Below are 17,423 nucleotides of genomic sequence, written 5' to 3'. Positions count from 1 at the left end.
CTGGGTTTTCCGGTTTACTCCCACTGTACAAAGTTGTACTGGTTAATAGGTCTTTGTAAGTTGTCCCGTGATTAGGCTAGGGTTAAATCAGGGGTTGCGGGCAGAGTAACGTGAAGGGTTGGAAAGGCTATTCCATGCTGTATCTCAATGAATAATGATTTTTTTAACTTGTTTTGGATGCTTCTAATAAGTTTTCTGGCAACATTTCTTTAATTCCAGGATCCCAATTTGTTTTAAAGTCATATTGTGGAGCAAATTTGGAATGATAAGCATCAATTATGAACAATAGATGTTCATTTTATTTTACTGCACCAGTGCTGCAATAAAATGCAGCTGGTAGTTAAAAACCCTTGGGAGTGAGAGGCTCTGTGAACTGTACAATGGAAGGTGCAGCACGACTTTAATGATCCTGCGACCACAACACCTCCATCATCCCTATGCTGACCAGTTTAAAATCCTGGCGTCAGATTCTGAATTGCAGAGAGCAATATTGTGTGCCCCAATGCACTATGTTGAAACCAATACACGGTATTGGAGACATGGGAAAATGTTTTATCAATAGTAAATCCAGAGAAAGTCACTAAAAATACAAAGTTTGAGAGGGTGAAGTTTTAAAACACCTTTTATTTAAATGAGATTTTCAGAGGTGAGAAAATACTACTTTTAATCACCTGATTAGAAGTCTCAGCCCAAAACGTCGACTGTTTACTCCTTTCCATGGGTGCTGCCTGACCTGCTGAGTTCCTCCAGCATTTTGGGTGTGTTGCTCGGATTTCCAGCATCCACAGATTTTCTCTTGTTTGTGCTTCGACTTTTAATCACTGCTTTAAAGTTTCAAAGTACATTTATTATCAAAGTACATGGACAGTGTACAACGCTGTGATTCGCCTTCCCGCAGAAACGCAGCCACACAAAGAAATGCAGCACGGTAGTGTAGTGGTTAGCACAAACGCTTTACAGTACCAGCGACCCAGGTTCAATTCCCGCCACCTCCTGAAAGGAGTTTGTACGTTCTCTCTGTGACCGCATGGGTTCCCTCCGGGTGCTTCGGTTTCTTCCCACATTCCAAAGACCTACTGGTAGGTAGGTTAATTGGTCATTGTAAATTGTCCTGTGATTAGGCGAGGATTAAATCGGGGGACTGCTGGGCAGCTTGAAAGGCTGGGAGGGCCTACTCCACGCTGTATCTCAATAAATCAATAAATCTGTTTAATGAAATCCCCACACAGCGAAGACCATCAAACACCCAATGAGCGAAGAAAAGTACAAACCTCGCAAACAGCCAAAAGCAAGCATATAACATTAAACATCAAACCGCAGAATCCCTGCAACGGTCACAGGAGCCGAGCCTACAGTCGGTACATCAGGCGCTGTGTCGATGGCACACAGAGTCAGTTCTTCGATCAGATTGCGCAAATACTAAACTAAAACACATGGAGCATGAACTGCAGTGTCCCCAAAAGTGAGTCCACAGCTCAATAGAAAAGTAAGTTGAAGAAGATTAAGGTTTTGACAGAGTTTACTTTCAGGAGTAAAGTTTGTTTAGCTTGCACATATTGGTGAGGAATGAAATAAATCTGTTTTAAGAAGTCATCTCAACTTTGCACTAATCTGGCTGACATTTTCAATGGTTCTGATGTCAAAGTTCCCTCATGAAGTGATTCTGGCATTGACGTGTTGTTCCAAGGTAGTTGAAAGTTAGCTCTGCATTGTATCTAATCCATGCCATATCAATTAGTGGAATGCTTTATATCACTAAATGTAAATACTTTAAAATATGTCCCTTTACCCACTGTTAATATCCATCACCTGCACAACTCACTACACATAGAAACATACAAAATGTGCTGGTGGTACGCAGCAGGCCAGGCAGCATCTATAGGAAGAAGTACAGTCGACGTTTTGGGCTGAGACCCTTCATGAGGACTCAGCACGAAACATCGACTGTACTTCTTCCTATAGATGATGCCTGGCCTGTTGCGATCCACCAGCATTTTGTGTGTGTTGCTTGAAGTTCCAGCATCTGCAGATTTCCTTGTGTTAACATACAAAATGTAAATGTTTATTGGCAATTAACCATATAACAATTACAGCATGGAAACAGGCCATTTCAGCCCTTCTAGTCCATGTCGAACGCTTACTCTCACCTAGTCCCACCTACCTGCACTTAGCCCATAACCCTCCATTCCTTTCCTGTCCATATACCTATCCAATTTTTTTTTTTTAATGACAAAATCGAACCTGCCTTTACCACTTCTACTGGAAACTCATCCACACAGCTACCACTCTCTGAGTAAAGAAGTTCCCTCTTGTGTTACCCCTAAACTTTTGCCTTTTAACTCCCAACTCATGTCCTCTTGTTTGAATCTCCCCTACTGTCAATGGAAAAAGCCTATCCACATCAACTCTATCTATCCCCCTCGTAATTTTAAATACCTCTATCAAGTCCCCCTCAACCTTCTACGCTCCAAAGAATAAAGACATAACTTATTCAACCTTTCTCTGTAGCTTAGGTGCTGAAACCCAGGTAACATTCTAGTAAATCTCCTCTGTACTCTCTCTATTTTGTTGACATCTTTCCTATAATTCAGTGACCAGAACTGTACACAATACTCCAAATTTGGCCTCACCAATGCCTTGTACAATTTTAACTTTACATCCCAACTCCTATACTCAATGCTCTGATTTATAAAGACCAGCATACCAAAAGCTTTCTTCACCACCCTATCCACATGAGATTCCACCTTCAGGGAACTATGCACCGTTATTCCTAGATCACTCTGTCCTACTGCATTCCTCAATGCCCTACCATTTACCATGTATGTCCTATTTTGATTAGTCCTACCAAAATGTAGCACCTCACACTTATCAGTATTAAACTCCATCTGCCATCTTTCAGCCCACTCTTCTAACTGGCCTAAATCTCTCTGCAAGCTTTGAAAACCTACTTCATTATCCACAATGCCACCTATCTTAGTATCATCTGCATACTTACTAATCCAATTTACCAGCCCATCATCCAGATCATTAATGTATATGACAAACAACATTGGACAGATCCCTGAGACACACCACTAGTCACCAGCCTCCAACCTCATGAACAGTTATCCACCACTACTCTCTGGCATCTCCCATCCACCCACTGTTGAATCCATTTCACTACTTTGATATTAATGCCTAATGATTGAACCTTCCTAACTAAGCTTCCGTGTGGAACCTTGTCAAAGGCCTTACTGAAGTCCATATAGACAACATCCACTGCTTTACCCTCTTCAAATTTCCTAGTACCCTCTTCAAAAATTCAATAAGGTTTGTCAAACATGACCTTCCACGCACATATCCATGTTGACTGCTCCTAATTCAACCCTGTCTATCCAGATAATTATATATACCATCTCTAAGAATACTTTCCATTAATTTACCTACCACTAACGTCAAAATAGCTTTCCTTTTATTAAAGGTAGGAAAACCACCTTCTTTCCATTCAATTGGCAAATAATTTAACTTATGCCTGTGTTGTTACATCATTGTTACTTTTTGTCAGTATAGTTTCAATGTATTTGTAAGTCTGTATATTTTGTGCTTATCAGGCATCTTGGGCATAACAATAAGGAAAGAAGCTATTGTTTGCTTTGAATTCAGAACTGAATCTATATAAATAATCATAGACATGGGGGTTTAATGTGACCATGTGGTTTGCATGCCTTTTTTCCCCCACTTTTCATGCATTCTGTGGGATTTTGGAAGATTGTAAACAGCAACTCCACTATTTCCAAAAGCACCTTTCAAAACCCTAGGAAGCATGTCATCTACTCCTGGGGATATACCAGCTTTCATTACCAGCAATTTCTCCAGGACTGTTTTCCAATTGTCTATTCTAATAATAATTTCTATAATTTGAGATGTAAGTTTCTGTAGATGTAAGGCCCTATCTTCCGTTTTCAAAATCAATTTCCCCCAATGTTTGTTCTTGCTTATTTATATATATTGAGTTATTTTATTTTTGTGTGATACCTTTCAAGTTCCTTGCATTTACACAGCGCAGTGAAAATAGGTTAGTTGAGAATTGATAGGAGTGACGTCATCAGAGGTTAGTGGGAGTAAGATGCTTACAAGCTTAAGAAGTTGCTCTTGCAGTTTCTGCAACTGAGAAGCCATGGGCAGTGTTTTCCCAGTCTGCCCACTCAGAACATAAAAGAGTAAAGCACAGAAAGAGATCCTTCACCTCACAATGTTGTGCCAAGCTAATTGAACTAATAATTAAATGCTTAATGAAACAAATGCCTTCTGTTTAATCCATCCATTGACATGCCTGTGGAAAAGTCTATTTAACACCTCTGTCGTATTTCCCTCTGCTCCTACCACAGCAACACATTCCTGGCACCCACCACTCTCTTTGTAAACAAAAATCTTGTCTTGCATGTTTACTTCTAAAAATGAGACCCAAGGAAGTTTTCATTCCCTGCTACACCCACATTAAAGACTTCTCAGTGGGATGGCCTTTGTATGATCTTGATTCATCTTGGAGGAGGGGGAGAAGCAAAGCCCAGGCAGGCACAAAGGAATGCTGCGGAGCAGAATGGATACACTCCAATATTATCATCCAGCAGAGAAGTAACAAGGGTTAATAACTGGATCCTTCTGAGAATGTGACGAATTTGAATACACCTCATCAAACAGACAGTGGAAGCTTCCTGTCGTCCATATAAAGAGAGGCTGCAGCTCCAGCCACTGTACCTCCATCCTTCATGTTAATCTATGTTATCTCATTGGTCGGCCTCCAGCCTAAGCAAACAACATCCATTCTCCATATCTCTGCATTCAGTGATCTATGACATTTTGTCATATTCTTCTTTGGCCTTTTGCGATGTTCTACTATCATTAGTATGGCTGTGTCAAACTTTCTGATAGGAACTAAGGCAGGTTTAAATCAAACACTTACACATCACTGTATGCACTATTAAAGTCAATGGAACCAAATCTCCACATGAGTGTGTAAGAATGTCTCTCAATATAATCTTTTAGATAATAGACACAATGTACTAATTAACTTGCTCCTCTCCACTGCGATTTTAAATTACTCACAAATGTCTTGTCCCACAGAGTTTCTGGAGGGGAGCTTTTTGAGAGAATAATCGATGAGGATTTTGAACTGACTGAGAGGGAGTGCATCAAATACATGCTGCAGATTAATGAAGGGGTGCAGTATATCCACAAGCAGGAAATTGTGCATCTGGACTTAAAGCCAGAAAACATCATGTGCGTCAACAAAACTGGAGCAAGGATTAAACTCATTGATTTTGGACTTGCTCGAAGATTAGGTAATAGCTTCACTCAAATGTAGTTTTAAAAATTGGTTTGAGTTTTTTATTGCTCGCTGATGTGAATCTGTGCTTGAGTGATTGCACTGGATATTGGCAGATCTCAGAAACGACCTTGCTGTTATCGTAGCTTCGTGGTGGAAAGGTACGAGTTCCTACCCAAGCGGTATTATTGATAAGTGACTCTTTTAATGTCACTGTAACCATTTGTGATTCAGTCAATTGCAAAGGGTGTAGACGACTTAAACAGGTTTCGACTTCAAAACCCTACTTGTTCTATTGGTCCACCGCCTGGAGAAAGTCAAATAATTAAGATAATATAGGTGAAAAGGCCACATCATTTGTAACATTTAATGTTTTCTCTACCTTTTAAATAGATGCCAATAGCTGACAAGTGACACACCATAGATGTAGAAAGTAACAATCTACTGAGTTTTGATCGATTGCTTTGGGGGTCATTGTACTTCAGCCACAGTAGAGCAAACCCACAACCAGAATCAGGTCTAATATCGCCGGCATGCACCATGAAAATAGGTTGATTTGTGGCAGTAGTACATCGTAATATATAATAATTCTTTAACTATAATTTATAGTAAGAAATATGTATAAGTAATGATGCAAAAAGTGAGAGAGAAGGAAAAAAAAGTGACGTAATATCTGTGGGTTTATTGTCCATTCAGAAATCTGATGGAAAAAGCTTTCCTAAACATTGAATGTGTGTCTTCAGCTCCTGTATCACCTCTTTGATGGTAGCAATGAGACAAGAACACGTTCTGGGTGATGTGGGTCCAAAGTGACGGATGTCACCTTATTGAGGCACTGCCTCCCGAAGGTATCTTTGACATTGGAGAGATTTAAACCCATGATGGAGCTGGCAAAGTTCACAACTTACAGCAGCTTTTCCTGATCGCGTGTAGTGGCCTGTCCCTACTAGACGGTGATGCGGCAAATTAGAATGCTTCCTATAGTACATCTGTAAAAATTTGCAAGAGTCTTTGGTGACATGCCAAGTCTCCTCAGACTCTCATCCTCCTGTGCCTCAACCACCGCTCCTGGCTTTGGGCACCCAGCACTCTCTGTATACAAAAAAAACACAGGCCATCGATGACCTCTCGTCTCCATTGTCCTCTGAAGACAATGGGATGGCTGGAGTTCATCAATGCTTCTGTAATCCACTGAATCCATTGGACAGGGAATTGGCTTATACAGCCTCACCAGAGCCCTATAGGCCAGCCTCGCTCATTTCCACCTCTTCCGACAGGGACGTAGGGTTGGACTTTCAGAAGATTATCCTGTCTATGCCTCTCACAATCTTGTACACCACCATTAACTCAACCTCCATCATTCCAAAGGGAAAAGCCCGAGCTCACTAACCACCTTCTACGCTGTCTCCTTCTCAACATGTCCTCACATTCAGGTAGCACATACTAAAAGTACTTTGTGCTACCCTTTGCCACTTCCATTCAGATTTTTGAAGTTCGTTCAACAGATGAAAGACATTCAGTAGATGAGGCAGCATCTGAGGAGAGAAATGCAGTGTTAACTTTTCATGTCACATTGAAGGGTAATGAGGTTTAACTCTGTCTCTCTTACACTGACACTTTCTCTTTGACATTCTCTCTCTCTCTCTCTGACTTTCTCTGACTCTCTCCAAATCTCCAACACTCACACACTCTCCCTCTCTCACTATCACTCTCTCTCTCGTTCACTCTCTCTATCACACTCTTTCTAAGACGCTCTCTCCCTCTCGCACTCTCCCTCTTGCACCCGCTCTCTTTCGCTCCCCCTCTCTCTCCCTTGACCTCTCTCTCGCACTCTGTCACACCCTCACACTCTCTTGCACTCTCTCCCTCGCACTCTCTCTCGTACTTTCTCCCTCGTACTCTCTCTCCCTCTCTCTCTCACTCACACTCTCTATCTTACTCAGTGTCTATGTGTATCTCTCTCACCCATGCACTCTTACTCCTGAATATTTTCAGGAGTATGGAGATATTTGTCACTTGGAACTGAAAGTTCAAAATCACAATCAAAATAATTTGATGAGTGCTTTTATAAACCTTTCAAACAAATTTACTTCACTTGTTTGTTTTCCAGAATAAGGTGTGCTTTCTGTCACCTGTTTTATTTTGATTTCTTCTTCAAGAAGTGAGACAAAGCATGCATTTTAATCCAGTATGGACAGTGGACTGTAACCTTTGGTAATGTATTTACAGACTTTATAAGGAAACATTAATGTATAACTTGATTTCCTTGCTGTTTCTTGCAGAAAGTACATCCTCTCTAAAGGTTCTATTTGGAACTCCCGAATTTGTGGCTCCTGAAGTTATCAATTACGAACCAATTGGGTATGCAACCGATATGTGGAGCATTGGAGTTATCTGCTATATCTTGTAAGTTAAGTTGATCACAATCATGTTATGAACCCTCTTATATCACTGATATATCGAAAATAGACACAAAGATCTTTTAATTTTTTTGGTCCAGCCTTTTTCTCAAGCATATGTTAAATTATCTCTTGGAAATAATGGAGATAATTCTCATAATCACTGCTTGGAAGGTGATTTGAGAGTAAAGTTTCCCACCTTTGCAAACCCACCTTATTTGAATCAAATTGAAAATTTGATGGGTGTTTACAACAGATGAGTAAAAGAACTAATAACTGGTTCCAGAATTTCTGATTCTGGATTAGTTTGATATGTTCACTTTTACAAATTGGTATTGAGTGTACTGATGCAAATTGTATGCTTTCCTTAAACTAGACAAACCAGTTCTATGTCTTCTTGGGTGAGTTATTGATATCTTCACTTTCCATTTCTCTGGAAGCCTTCAAACTTACTGAACCTTCAATGAGACACAAACTTATACTCAGCACTGCAAAGGCAGATTCTGCTTCTATCTTATTTGGTACTTGTTTAATTTCATTTAAACTTGTGGTGAAGATGCCACTGATGACACAGTTTCTAGTATGGTTCGTTGTTATCCTAGGAAGTTTTAAAAATCAGTCATGTAAAGGACAGCAGACACAAGGAGGCTGCAATAGATAAGAAATGTCATGTTCCCTCATGTGAAGGACTTTTGTGAATCATTCAGATTTTCTGCAGTCCAGCTGTTTAAATTTTATCTGGTTCAGCCACAGTTATCGAATTGATTGAATGCAAATTCAGAAGTTGTTCTGGGGAATTACAGTTCCCCTTCTTTAATTTTGTTATACTTTGGTGTTGAAAAGTTGTTTAGGAAGGATAGTTTACCAGCTATTGAACTGTTTTTGATTTCTAATGTATCTAGACTATGTTACTGGTTCTACGCCCAGTGGTGAGTTTAGTGTTCATGCTTGCAAAGCCATGTATAGTGTAGGAATTTTATTAACTAAAAGAATGGTCTCAAAGGAATGAAGTTCTTTCATGAGACACCTAAACATGCAGCCAATAGACCAGTGAGATGATGCAAGTTCTGGACAGTATTTAGCTTTAGGGAACAAGTTAAATCCTTGGGAGAAATATTTGTTCTAAAATTACTTGAGATATTTCCCTTACTTGAAACTATAAGAGGAATAGATAAAACTTGAGTCATAAGAAAACATGGATTACTTCTAATTTTATATATTTGAAGCTAAGAGTATAATTTTCCTGTTGCTAAAGTTACCACTCCTAATCATCTATTATACCTACAGAAAATGGTGGAGGACCTCGGAAGGACTGGCAGCATCTATGGAAAAGAGTAAACACCCTGATGAAGGGTCTCAGCCCAAAACATTCACTGTTTACTCTTTTCCATAGATGATGCCTGGCCTACTGAGTTCCTTCAGCATTTTGTGTGTGTTGCTTGGATTTCCAGCATCTGCAAATTTCCTCTTCTTTATTATAAATATAAGGCCAGAATTTTTTCAGCATTTACCCTGAACAAAAAAAAACATCTTCAGCATTCCAATTTGTCTGAGATGATGAGAAACAGGGAATCTAGGGCTATGGAGAAAGAAGGTAACAAATTGACCTGCCTCGTTCATTAAAGCCCTTCAGGGGAGGAAATCGGCTCCTGATATGGCCTGTGTGTGACACCAAACTTGGGTGACTTATCAGTGGTCCTATAACCCCAGTTGTTGACTCCAGGCCCCATGAAATTTTATGGTATCTGACCATATATGAATAACAAAACTTAATCTTAAATACCATCTACTGTTCTCCTTCAGCTGATGAATCAATGCTTTTCTTGATTGTAGTAAAAATGGAAAAAGTATTGGAAGTTGCAGGTGCCACAAAATAAGGAGTGTCTTCGGTTAAGATCACCAAGAGGAACCTCTGATACCATCACTGATGTAGTTGCTATTTTGGGTCAGTAGCAGGGGATAGGACACAATGTACTCAATCTGGTGGTTTGCCTCCTTACCCATGACATGTACATATAATGCCATTGGTGAAGGTGAATGCCACACTCATTGTTGAAATGAAGTCCCAACTTCACACTAATGCCATTCTTCATTGGGTTGTTTGACACAAATGAAGTGCTTATTAGGATAGTCTCAAAATAGAGATGGTTGCTTCAAATTGGTCCTCAATAAAACGTGTGGACCATCAACACAGCAGAAATTTCAGAATCAGAATCAGATTTAGTATCACCGTCATACGTTGGGAAATTTGTTAACTTTACAGCAGCAGTACTATGATAAATAAATATAGAGAAGAGAAAAACCCGAGTTATATTAATTATATACACACACCCTCACAGCCTGTAACTTCCAGGTTGAGTGTGTCCTTCACTCCAACATTACACTCAATCCAAGGGATCAGCCCTGGTTTAATAAGGGGTCAAGGGCAAAGTTGAGTTTATTGCTGTACGCAAGTCTCTCTTCCTGCCATCACGGACATTTACACTACATGCTGCATCTGCAAAGCAAACAGCATTATGAAGGACCCCACGCACTCCTCATACAAACTCTTTCTCCCTCCTGCCATCTGCGAAAAGGCACCGAAGCACTTGGGCTCTCACGACCAGACTATGTAACAGTTTCTTCCCCCAAGCTATCAGACTCCTCAATACCCAGAGCCTGGTCTGACATCTTACTGCCCTATTGTCCTGTTTATGATTTATTGTAATGCCCACACTGCTTTGTGCACTTTGTGCAGTCCTGGGTAGGTCTGTAGTCTAGTGTAGTTTTTTTGTGTGGTGTTTTTTATGTAGTTCAGTCTAGTTTGTATTGCATCATGTAACACCATGGTCCTGAAAAACGTTGTCTTGTTTTTACTGTGTACTGTACCAGCAGTTATGGTCAAAATGACAATAAAAAGTGACTTGGCTTGACTTGACTTGAAGTACATGTATGCCCAGATGCAATGGAAAACTTCCTTGCAGAAGCATCACAAGCATGCAGGGGTAAATACATAACATTCAGAATAAAGGCATAACTTACACGAGATTATACAATTTTTGTGTAATTGTATAATTTTGTGTGCAGAAAAGTTGCTGCAAACAGCAGCTAACTTACCTAAAAATGAGGCATCAGCTTAGCAAAGCTGCAACATAGGGCTGCATGTATGTTCAACAGTTAACACCTTGCAATAGGCAGAGGTAAGCCACCCCAAAATCGAGACATCAGATCAAATTTGTGCTATGATGACACATCTGGTCTTAAATTATGGTGAATTATTAACCAGCTAATGGGAGGAGGAAGCTGCCTTCCTCAATTCTGTCCAGGACCTGAAAATAAGTTCAAAGTACATTTATTATTGGAGTATGTATACATTATACAACCTTGAGATTTGTCTCCTAGCAGGCAGCCATGAAACAAAGAAGCCCCAAAACAAACCCCATATATATGAAGAAAGACTGTCTAACACCCAGTGTGCAGAGAATAAGAAAGCACATCATGTCTATAGGAAAATAAAAGAAGAATAAATTAACCCATAAGAATGTGTCAAACACCCAAGGTGCATTGAGAAACAAACATCATGCAAACAGTAACCACAAGCAAATAGCATTTCTGAACTGAAGTCTACGAAGAGAGTCTGAGACCCATAGTTCAGCGCAGAGCTGAGTAAACGTCATGGAGCAGTGATTTTAATTGGCCCATATCTTGCCTTGGGTCCCGACACCTGACCTTTTCAATCTGGCCCAGCACTTAACTCTTCATCTGAACATCAGGTTCTGCCACTTCAAGCAGCGATCTGAACTGGCTCACTCTTCGCCAGCCCGACCTTTTCAATCTGGCCCCGCACTTAAATCTCCTCCTGAACCATGGGTTCTCTTGCTTAGATTCGCCGGACTTCGCCGACTCAGCTCGGCCTGTAAATCTCCATCCAAACGTCATGTTCAGTCTCGTTGATATGCTCTGGGCCTGGAGCCCGTGACTTCGATTCGGCCTGTGTCCAACCTTTCACGCTCTTCCATGCACTCGTTGACGAGCCCACTGCCTTGCCCTTGCCTCAGTTCTGCAACATCAAATCCCCTCCATGTCCAAAGGGCAGTTACAGACTATTACCTGTGACGATCGTTTGCCAGAAAAAGAGTGTTTAACGAAGTATTCAAAGCTATCATCGTTTCATTAGCCAGCAGCCAGAAATCAAAGCTTGTAGCAAATGTGGCCATGTTCAGCCAAATGTATGGACTCAATAATGCATCTCAAAGTAAATTTTATTATCAAAGTACAAATATGTCACCATATACAACCTTGAAATTCATTTTCCTGTGGGCACACTCAATAAATCTATAGAATAATAACCATAACAGAATCAATGAAAGACTGCCCAATGATGGCATTCAACTAGAGCATAAAAAACAAGCTGTGAAAATGCAAAAGAAAAGAAATAATAACCAACAAATAAGCCATAAATAATGAGAACACAAGATGAAGAGTCCTTGATAGCGAGTCCTTTGGTTGTGGGAACAGTTCAGTGATGGGGCAAGTGAAGTTGAGTGCAGTTACCTCCTTTGGTTCAAGCACCTGATGGTTGAGGGGTGGTTACTGTTATGAACCTCAGCTTCTGCCAAAAAATCCCCACCATCACAGAAGCCAGTCTTCAGCCATTTCAATTCACTTCACGCTACATCAAGGAATACATGAAAGGACTGGCTTCAGGACTGAACAACAGGCCTGTCGTATTAAGGACTTGTACTCGAGATTCAGCCGTGTCTCTTGCCTAGCTCTTCATATAACGTTCAGCTCCTCAGCAAATGAAGCAGTGCATGGCAGCACTCAGCAGGACCTGGAAAACATTTACACCACAAAAGAACATTTCCAATAGAGTCTAATCACCAACCTTTGACATTCAATTGTATTCCCATCACCAAGATGCCGACCATAAATATCGTGCATGCCATTGTAGACCAGAAAATAAACACGACCAAACAATTAAGTAACATAGCAGCCCTGAAGCTGGATGAGTGATTCACCTGACTCCCAAAGCACATTCCATCATTCACAAACCATCTGCCAGAAATGTAATGGATCTCTCCAGGTACCCAAATAGGTGCAGGTGCAACAACACTTTAAACTAGTGTTTGCCAGCCTGTCGATCACAATTGACTGGTTGATCTTTGAGACTTTCCCAGTAGATCCTGAAAAAAAATGAAAAATAAATACACAAATACTGTTGAGAGATTGTTTCTGGGTTGCAGGGTTTTAGTTCCATTCTTTCTGCCCAGTGCGCATGCGTGTAGCTCCCCCGCACTACACAGTGTAATTCAGTGGTCCCCAACCACCGGGCCACGAGGAAACAATACGTCAGCTGCACCTTTCCTCATTCCCGGTCACGCCCACTGTTGAACTTGAACCCACGCGAGGTCATCAGTCGCCTAACCCCAGTGACACCCTCACGCCAGGGATCACTGCTTGGCCTTGCACGGCCAGCGGGAAGTGCCGTCGCTACTGGCCTGGAGCGCTGCCTCTAAACCTGTTTAACATACAGAATGTTCGTGGGAAATCCGGTGCTAAAATATTCGCAGGCGACCTAATTCAGGCTCAGCGTTTCGTAAGTATCAGAGCAACTACCTCGCTGCGATCTACTGAAGCAAACTTTTGTCAGCTGATAGATCCTACAAGAGGGGCGAGCGCGGGCCCTGTCGCACTCCTCGCTCGGTCGGTCACTCTCTCTGGACTGCGACCGCCGCGGCCCCAGTATGGGGACCTTCACCTCTCACCCAACCCACGGGCATCTGGCGGCGGGTGGGCGGGAGGCTGGAGTTCAGGCCCGGAGGCTGTCCAATGAAGCAACAAAGCACTCAAAACTGCTTCGGTACCCTGAGTCCAAGCACCCAGCACTTAAAGACAAACCCGTTGAGTTTTTTGAGCGGAAAAAACGTGAGCAAGCGGGGACAGAAGCTAAGTGCTGAGAGCCGTGAAAACTAAATTTGCGGAATAGACTGGACATAAGGAACCTGCTTCGAGTATCGCTGTATTCCCATCGTGTTTAACAAACCCCCACCCCCCTGGTTGGTCAGTCTGCAAGGATATTGTCAATATTAAACTGGTCCGCAGTGCCAAAAAAGGGGTGGATACTCCTGGGCTTTACACAATATTTCTACTTCCAGGTTGCAGGGTTCTACTTCCGGTCTTTTCTGCCCCGGTGCACATGCGTGTAACTAATTGATATGGGGTCGATCTTGCCTTTTACTAAGGCCGAGGTAGGGGATCTTGGGATTAAAAAGGTTGGTGACCACTACTTTAAACACTTCACAGCGTCTTAGGCAAAGTGACCTGCTTGCTTGGTATCTGGTGTACAGTGGCTGCAGTACATTTCATCCACAAAATGCACTTGAGCATTGGCTTTCTGAAAACAACTCCAAAAGAAGGAAGTCATTGAGATACCACCACCTGCATGTTTCCCCTCCAAGTTGTCTACCATTCCAACTTGGAAATTTATTGGCCGGCCTTCTCTGTGACTTGGTCTAAATCCTGGAACTTCTTACCCAACAAAAGGAGTATTTTTAGCAGAAGAACTTCAGGAATTCAGAAAAGCAGCCCACCACCACCTTTTCATAGGTAATTAAGAATGAGCAATGAAACAGATCTTGCTGGTAATACCCAGATCTGGAAAAGTAAATAGATTTTTTTAAATGCCCATTATTTAACTGGGCTTATTTCACCCAGACTAACTGCTTTCTGGACAGAGAGCATCAATAAAATCTGATTCCGTCGCTTTATACTGAAAAGTCTCCCTGCTGAAGATAAATGTCATTAGTATTCGCCCTCACCCAGAAAACATAAAAAATTCTTCCTGCAAGGCGTTGTGGAGCAAGACAAGATAAGACAAACAAACAGTTGTCAGCTTTCCCCTAACGGAGCTTGAAATGATTGGAAAGACGATAGCTTGGAACCTGCTGGGAAGGTATTCTCCACGTGAGGATGGTTCAGTGGTAATGTGCAAACTCCCACAGGGATTGCCAATCACCACAATACCTGCTAGGCTTTTACCTCGCTGTTGTTAGTCATGCCAAGACTCTGAGAAACTCACAGTTCACATCCAAGAAATAGCCATGTTAACGATGTGAACTGTCGAAACCCACCAAAAGCAGATTGTTAGCACTGGTACTTCCTCATGTTTTCCCTTTATGAGAAACTGTGCTGGCGTTGTTATTAAGGATTTCAATCACAATCGGGTTTAAAATCATCAGCATATATCATGAAATTTGTTAACTTTGCAGCAACAGCACAACATGTTTATCACAACGGCATGATAAACATAGAAATAACGACTTACAGTAAATAAATATATGTGTATATTAAATAATTAAATTAAAATATGCTGTGTTCCTGACTCAATGTCCATTTAAAAATCAGATGGCAGAGGGGAAGAAGCTGTTCCTGTGGTGTTGAGTGTGTGCCTTCAGGCTCTTGGACCTCTTTCCTGATGGTAACAATGAGAAGATGGCATGTCCAGGGTAATGAGGGGTCCTTAATGATCGACACTGCACTTTTGAGGCACCGCTCCTTGAAGACGTCCTGGGTACTTCAGGCTAGTGCCCATGATGGAGCTGACTGAGTTTACAACTCCCTGTAGTTTCTTTCGATCCTGTGCAGTAATATCTCCTCATACGAACAGCAATGCAGCCTGTCAGAATTCTTTCCCCCACCCCCCCCCCCCACATCTGTAGAAGTTTTCGAGTGGTTTAGTTGACAAACCAAATCCCCTGAAACTCCTAATGAAATATAGCCGCTGTCTAGCATTCTTAATGGTGCAGCGATAAGTTGGGACCAGGATAGATCTGCAAGTATATTGACAACCAAGAGCTTGAACTTGAACATCATCAGATCAATGAGCAATATCATCCAATACTTCAAATATGAGTCACAAGGTAAAGCGATAATTTTTGCAAGAAACAGAACGTGGAAGCAAAGAAGTTGCACACATTCTTTACCTCAGTGGTTATGTGGAATTCAGTCTACATTTAAAACTGAGAAGCATTTGTTGTCTTTGGCTTGATCAGTTCGGTCTCGAAAATATTTTGGCAAGCTTTAAGCAAAAGGAAATGATGTTTATATGTCCGTTTGCTATATTTTTAATCTCTCAAAAAAGCAAAGTGTTTGTGATCTTCAGCTTGGAAAAGAGCCAAGGATAATTAAAAGGGCATTGGAATTGAAATCAAGGTAAATTGTGTAAATAGGATGAAGCCGATAATAAATTTGAGATTAGTCTAAAACAAACTAGAATTGTGATGAATATGGAGTGCTAGAGTAAGGAGCTGCTGGCATGCAACCAATGCCAGCTGTTCCTTTGTCAGTCAGAAGATAAATCAATTTATTTTTGCATCCTGGATGGAAAATTGTTTCCATAGTAAGTAGAACTACTCCTACCAGTTATTCACTTTAAAAGGAGAAAAAAGGAGCTGGTTCTCATTCCAAATTTATACGCTCCGTGCCAAAGTAGATTCAGTGGACTTGATAAAGCAAAGTTGTACTAACTGTACTAAGAACTTGTCATATGGAAAATCAATTTTTCATGCCATAAGACTTTGTGATTCATTTAACGTTATAGTGGAAGGCTAGGTTGCAAATAGCTTGCTCAGAATAAAACTAACATTTTAATTATGTTCTATTTCAACTCAGGTATTAGATTGTATAGAAAAAATGATGGTCCTTTCATCTAGAGCAGGGGTTCCCAATCTGGGGTCCACAGACCCCTTGGCAAATGGCAGGGGCTCCATGGCCTAAGATAGGTTGGGAACCCCGATCTAAAGATTGTACATTTGTAATTCCCAGAAAGGTAATCAATAGATTCTGTTGGTTCTAAACTGAAGTCTATCCTTATGATTTTGAGGAAGTATTTTCTTTCACCTTCAAGTTTATTAAATAAGGAATTGAAAACAATCTGCTTTGTCAGAGCTGTGTTCAAAGAAAAGCTGACAATCCAACAGTTACAAAGCAGATAAATAATTGTCACGAAGTAAAATCAGAAACAGTATATTGAATGAAAACGTTAAAAAGTTCCTTGTATTGCTTTCAGCTGAGCAACAGTTCTGTTGTGTTGTTAAAGAAATAAACAAATGTGTGTAAATGTACACAATATGTTAGTTCCAATCCACAATAAAACAGCTATCACTTCATCAGTAGGGATTCCAGATTACTTATCTTACTGAAACTCTCAATCATCAAAATAAATAGATTTCAAAATGGTTTCAAAAATCAGCCTACTGTTTAGAAATATTTACATGGTGAAAAACACAAAATTTATTGTTCTTGGGTGGTTAATGCCAACAGCCTCATCTCAAAAGAACAAAATCTTTGATTCAGTGAAGAAATAAATCTGAGATGAGGCATTCAAAAAGACTGAAGAGACAAATACAAGATTTGATTTGCAGTTGTCTCAAAGTTGCTGACTTGGTATGGTGGTAGTTGTACTTTCAGCTGCCTTGGCCTGCGAATCAGTAATTCATTCCCTTAAACTCCACTTCTTTCTCTCCCTCGCTCTTCAAGAGGAGACCAGATTGTGTTGAGGGAGAGAGCATTTAAAAGAAGCAAACAGGGACTGTCAGCACATCTTGTGCAGCACAGTCTGAGGGAAACACCAGATTGCACAGAGGGAGGGGGAATTTAAAAGAAGGGAGCAGGGGCAGTTGGCAGGGTTTATACACCACAGTTCCCAAGGAGATGTTTGACTGTGCAATAATTAGGCA

General features: G+C 41.0%; 1 protein-coding gene across 2 annotated transcripts in view; it reads left to right on the top strand.

Moving 5' to 3' along the window:
- The window catches only part of mylka (myosin, light chain kinase a), a 334,126-nt gene that overhangs the window by 293,633 nt on the left and 23,070 nt on the right, over positions 1-17,423 (top strand). Inside the window, exons 1-3 of one of the 2 annotated variants that reach the window (XM_059966551.1) lie at positions 1,251-1,486; positions 5,104-5,321; positions 7,588-7,711. In XM_059966551.1, the coding sequence (XP_059822534.1) occupies positions 5,180-5,321; positions 7,588-7,711 (266 nt within the window). In that variant the 5' untranslated portion in view covers positions 1,251-1,486; positions 5,104-5,179. Of the gene's footprint in view, positions 1-1,250; positions 1,487-5,103; positions 5,322-7,587; positions 7,712-17,423 lie in introns of those variants that run through there. The other variant, XM_059966550.1, reaches the window with a different exon arrangement.

This window comes from Hypanus sabinus, chromosome 4, assembly GCF_030144855.1.
Source record: "Hypanus sabinus isolate sHypSab1 chromosome 4, sHypSab1.hap1, whole genome shotgun sequence".
NCBI classification, from domain to species: Eukaryota; Metazoa; Chordata; class Chondrichthyes; order Myliobatiformes; family Dasyatidae; genus Hypanus; species Hypanus sabinus.
Note: the sequence above shows the minus strand (reverse complement) of the source record. Positions and strands in the feature narration are given on the sequence as shown.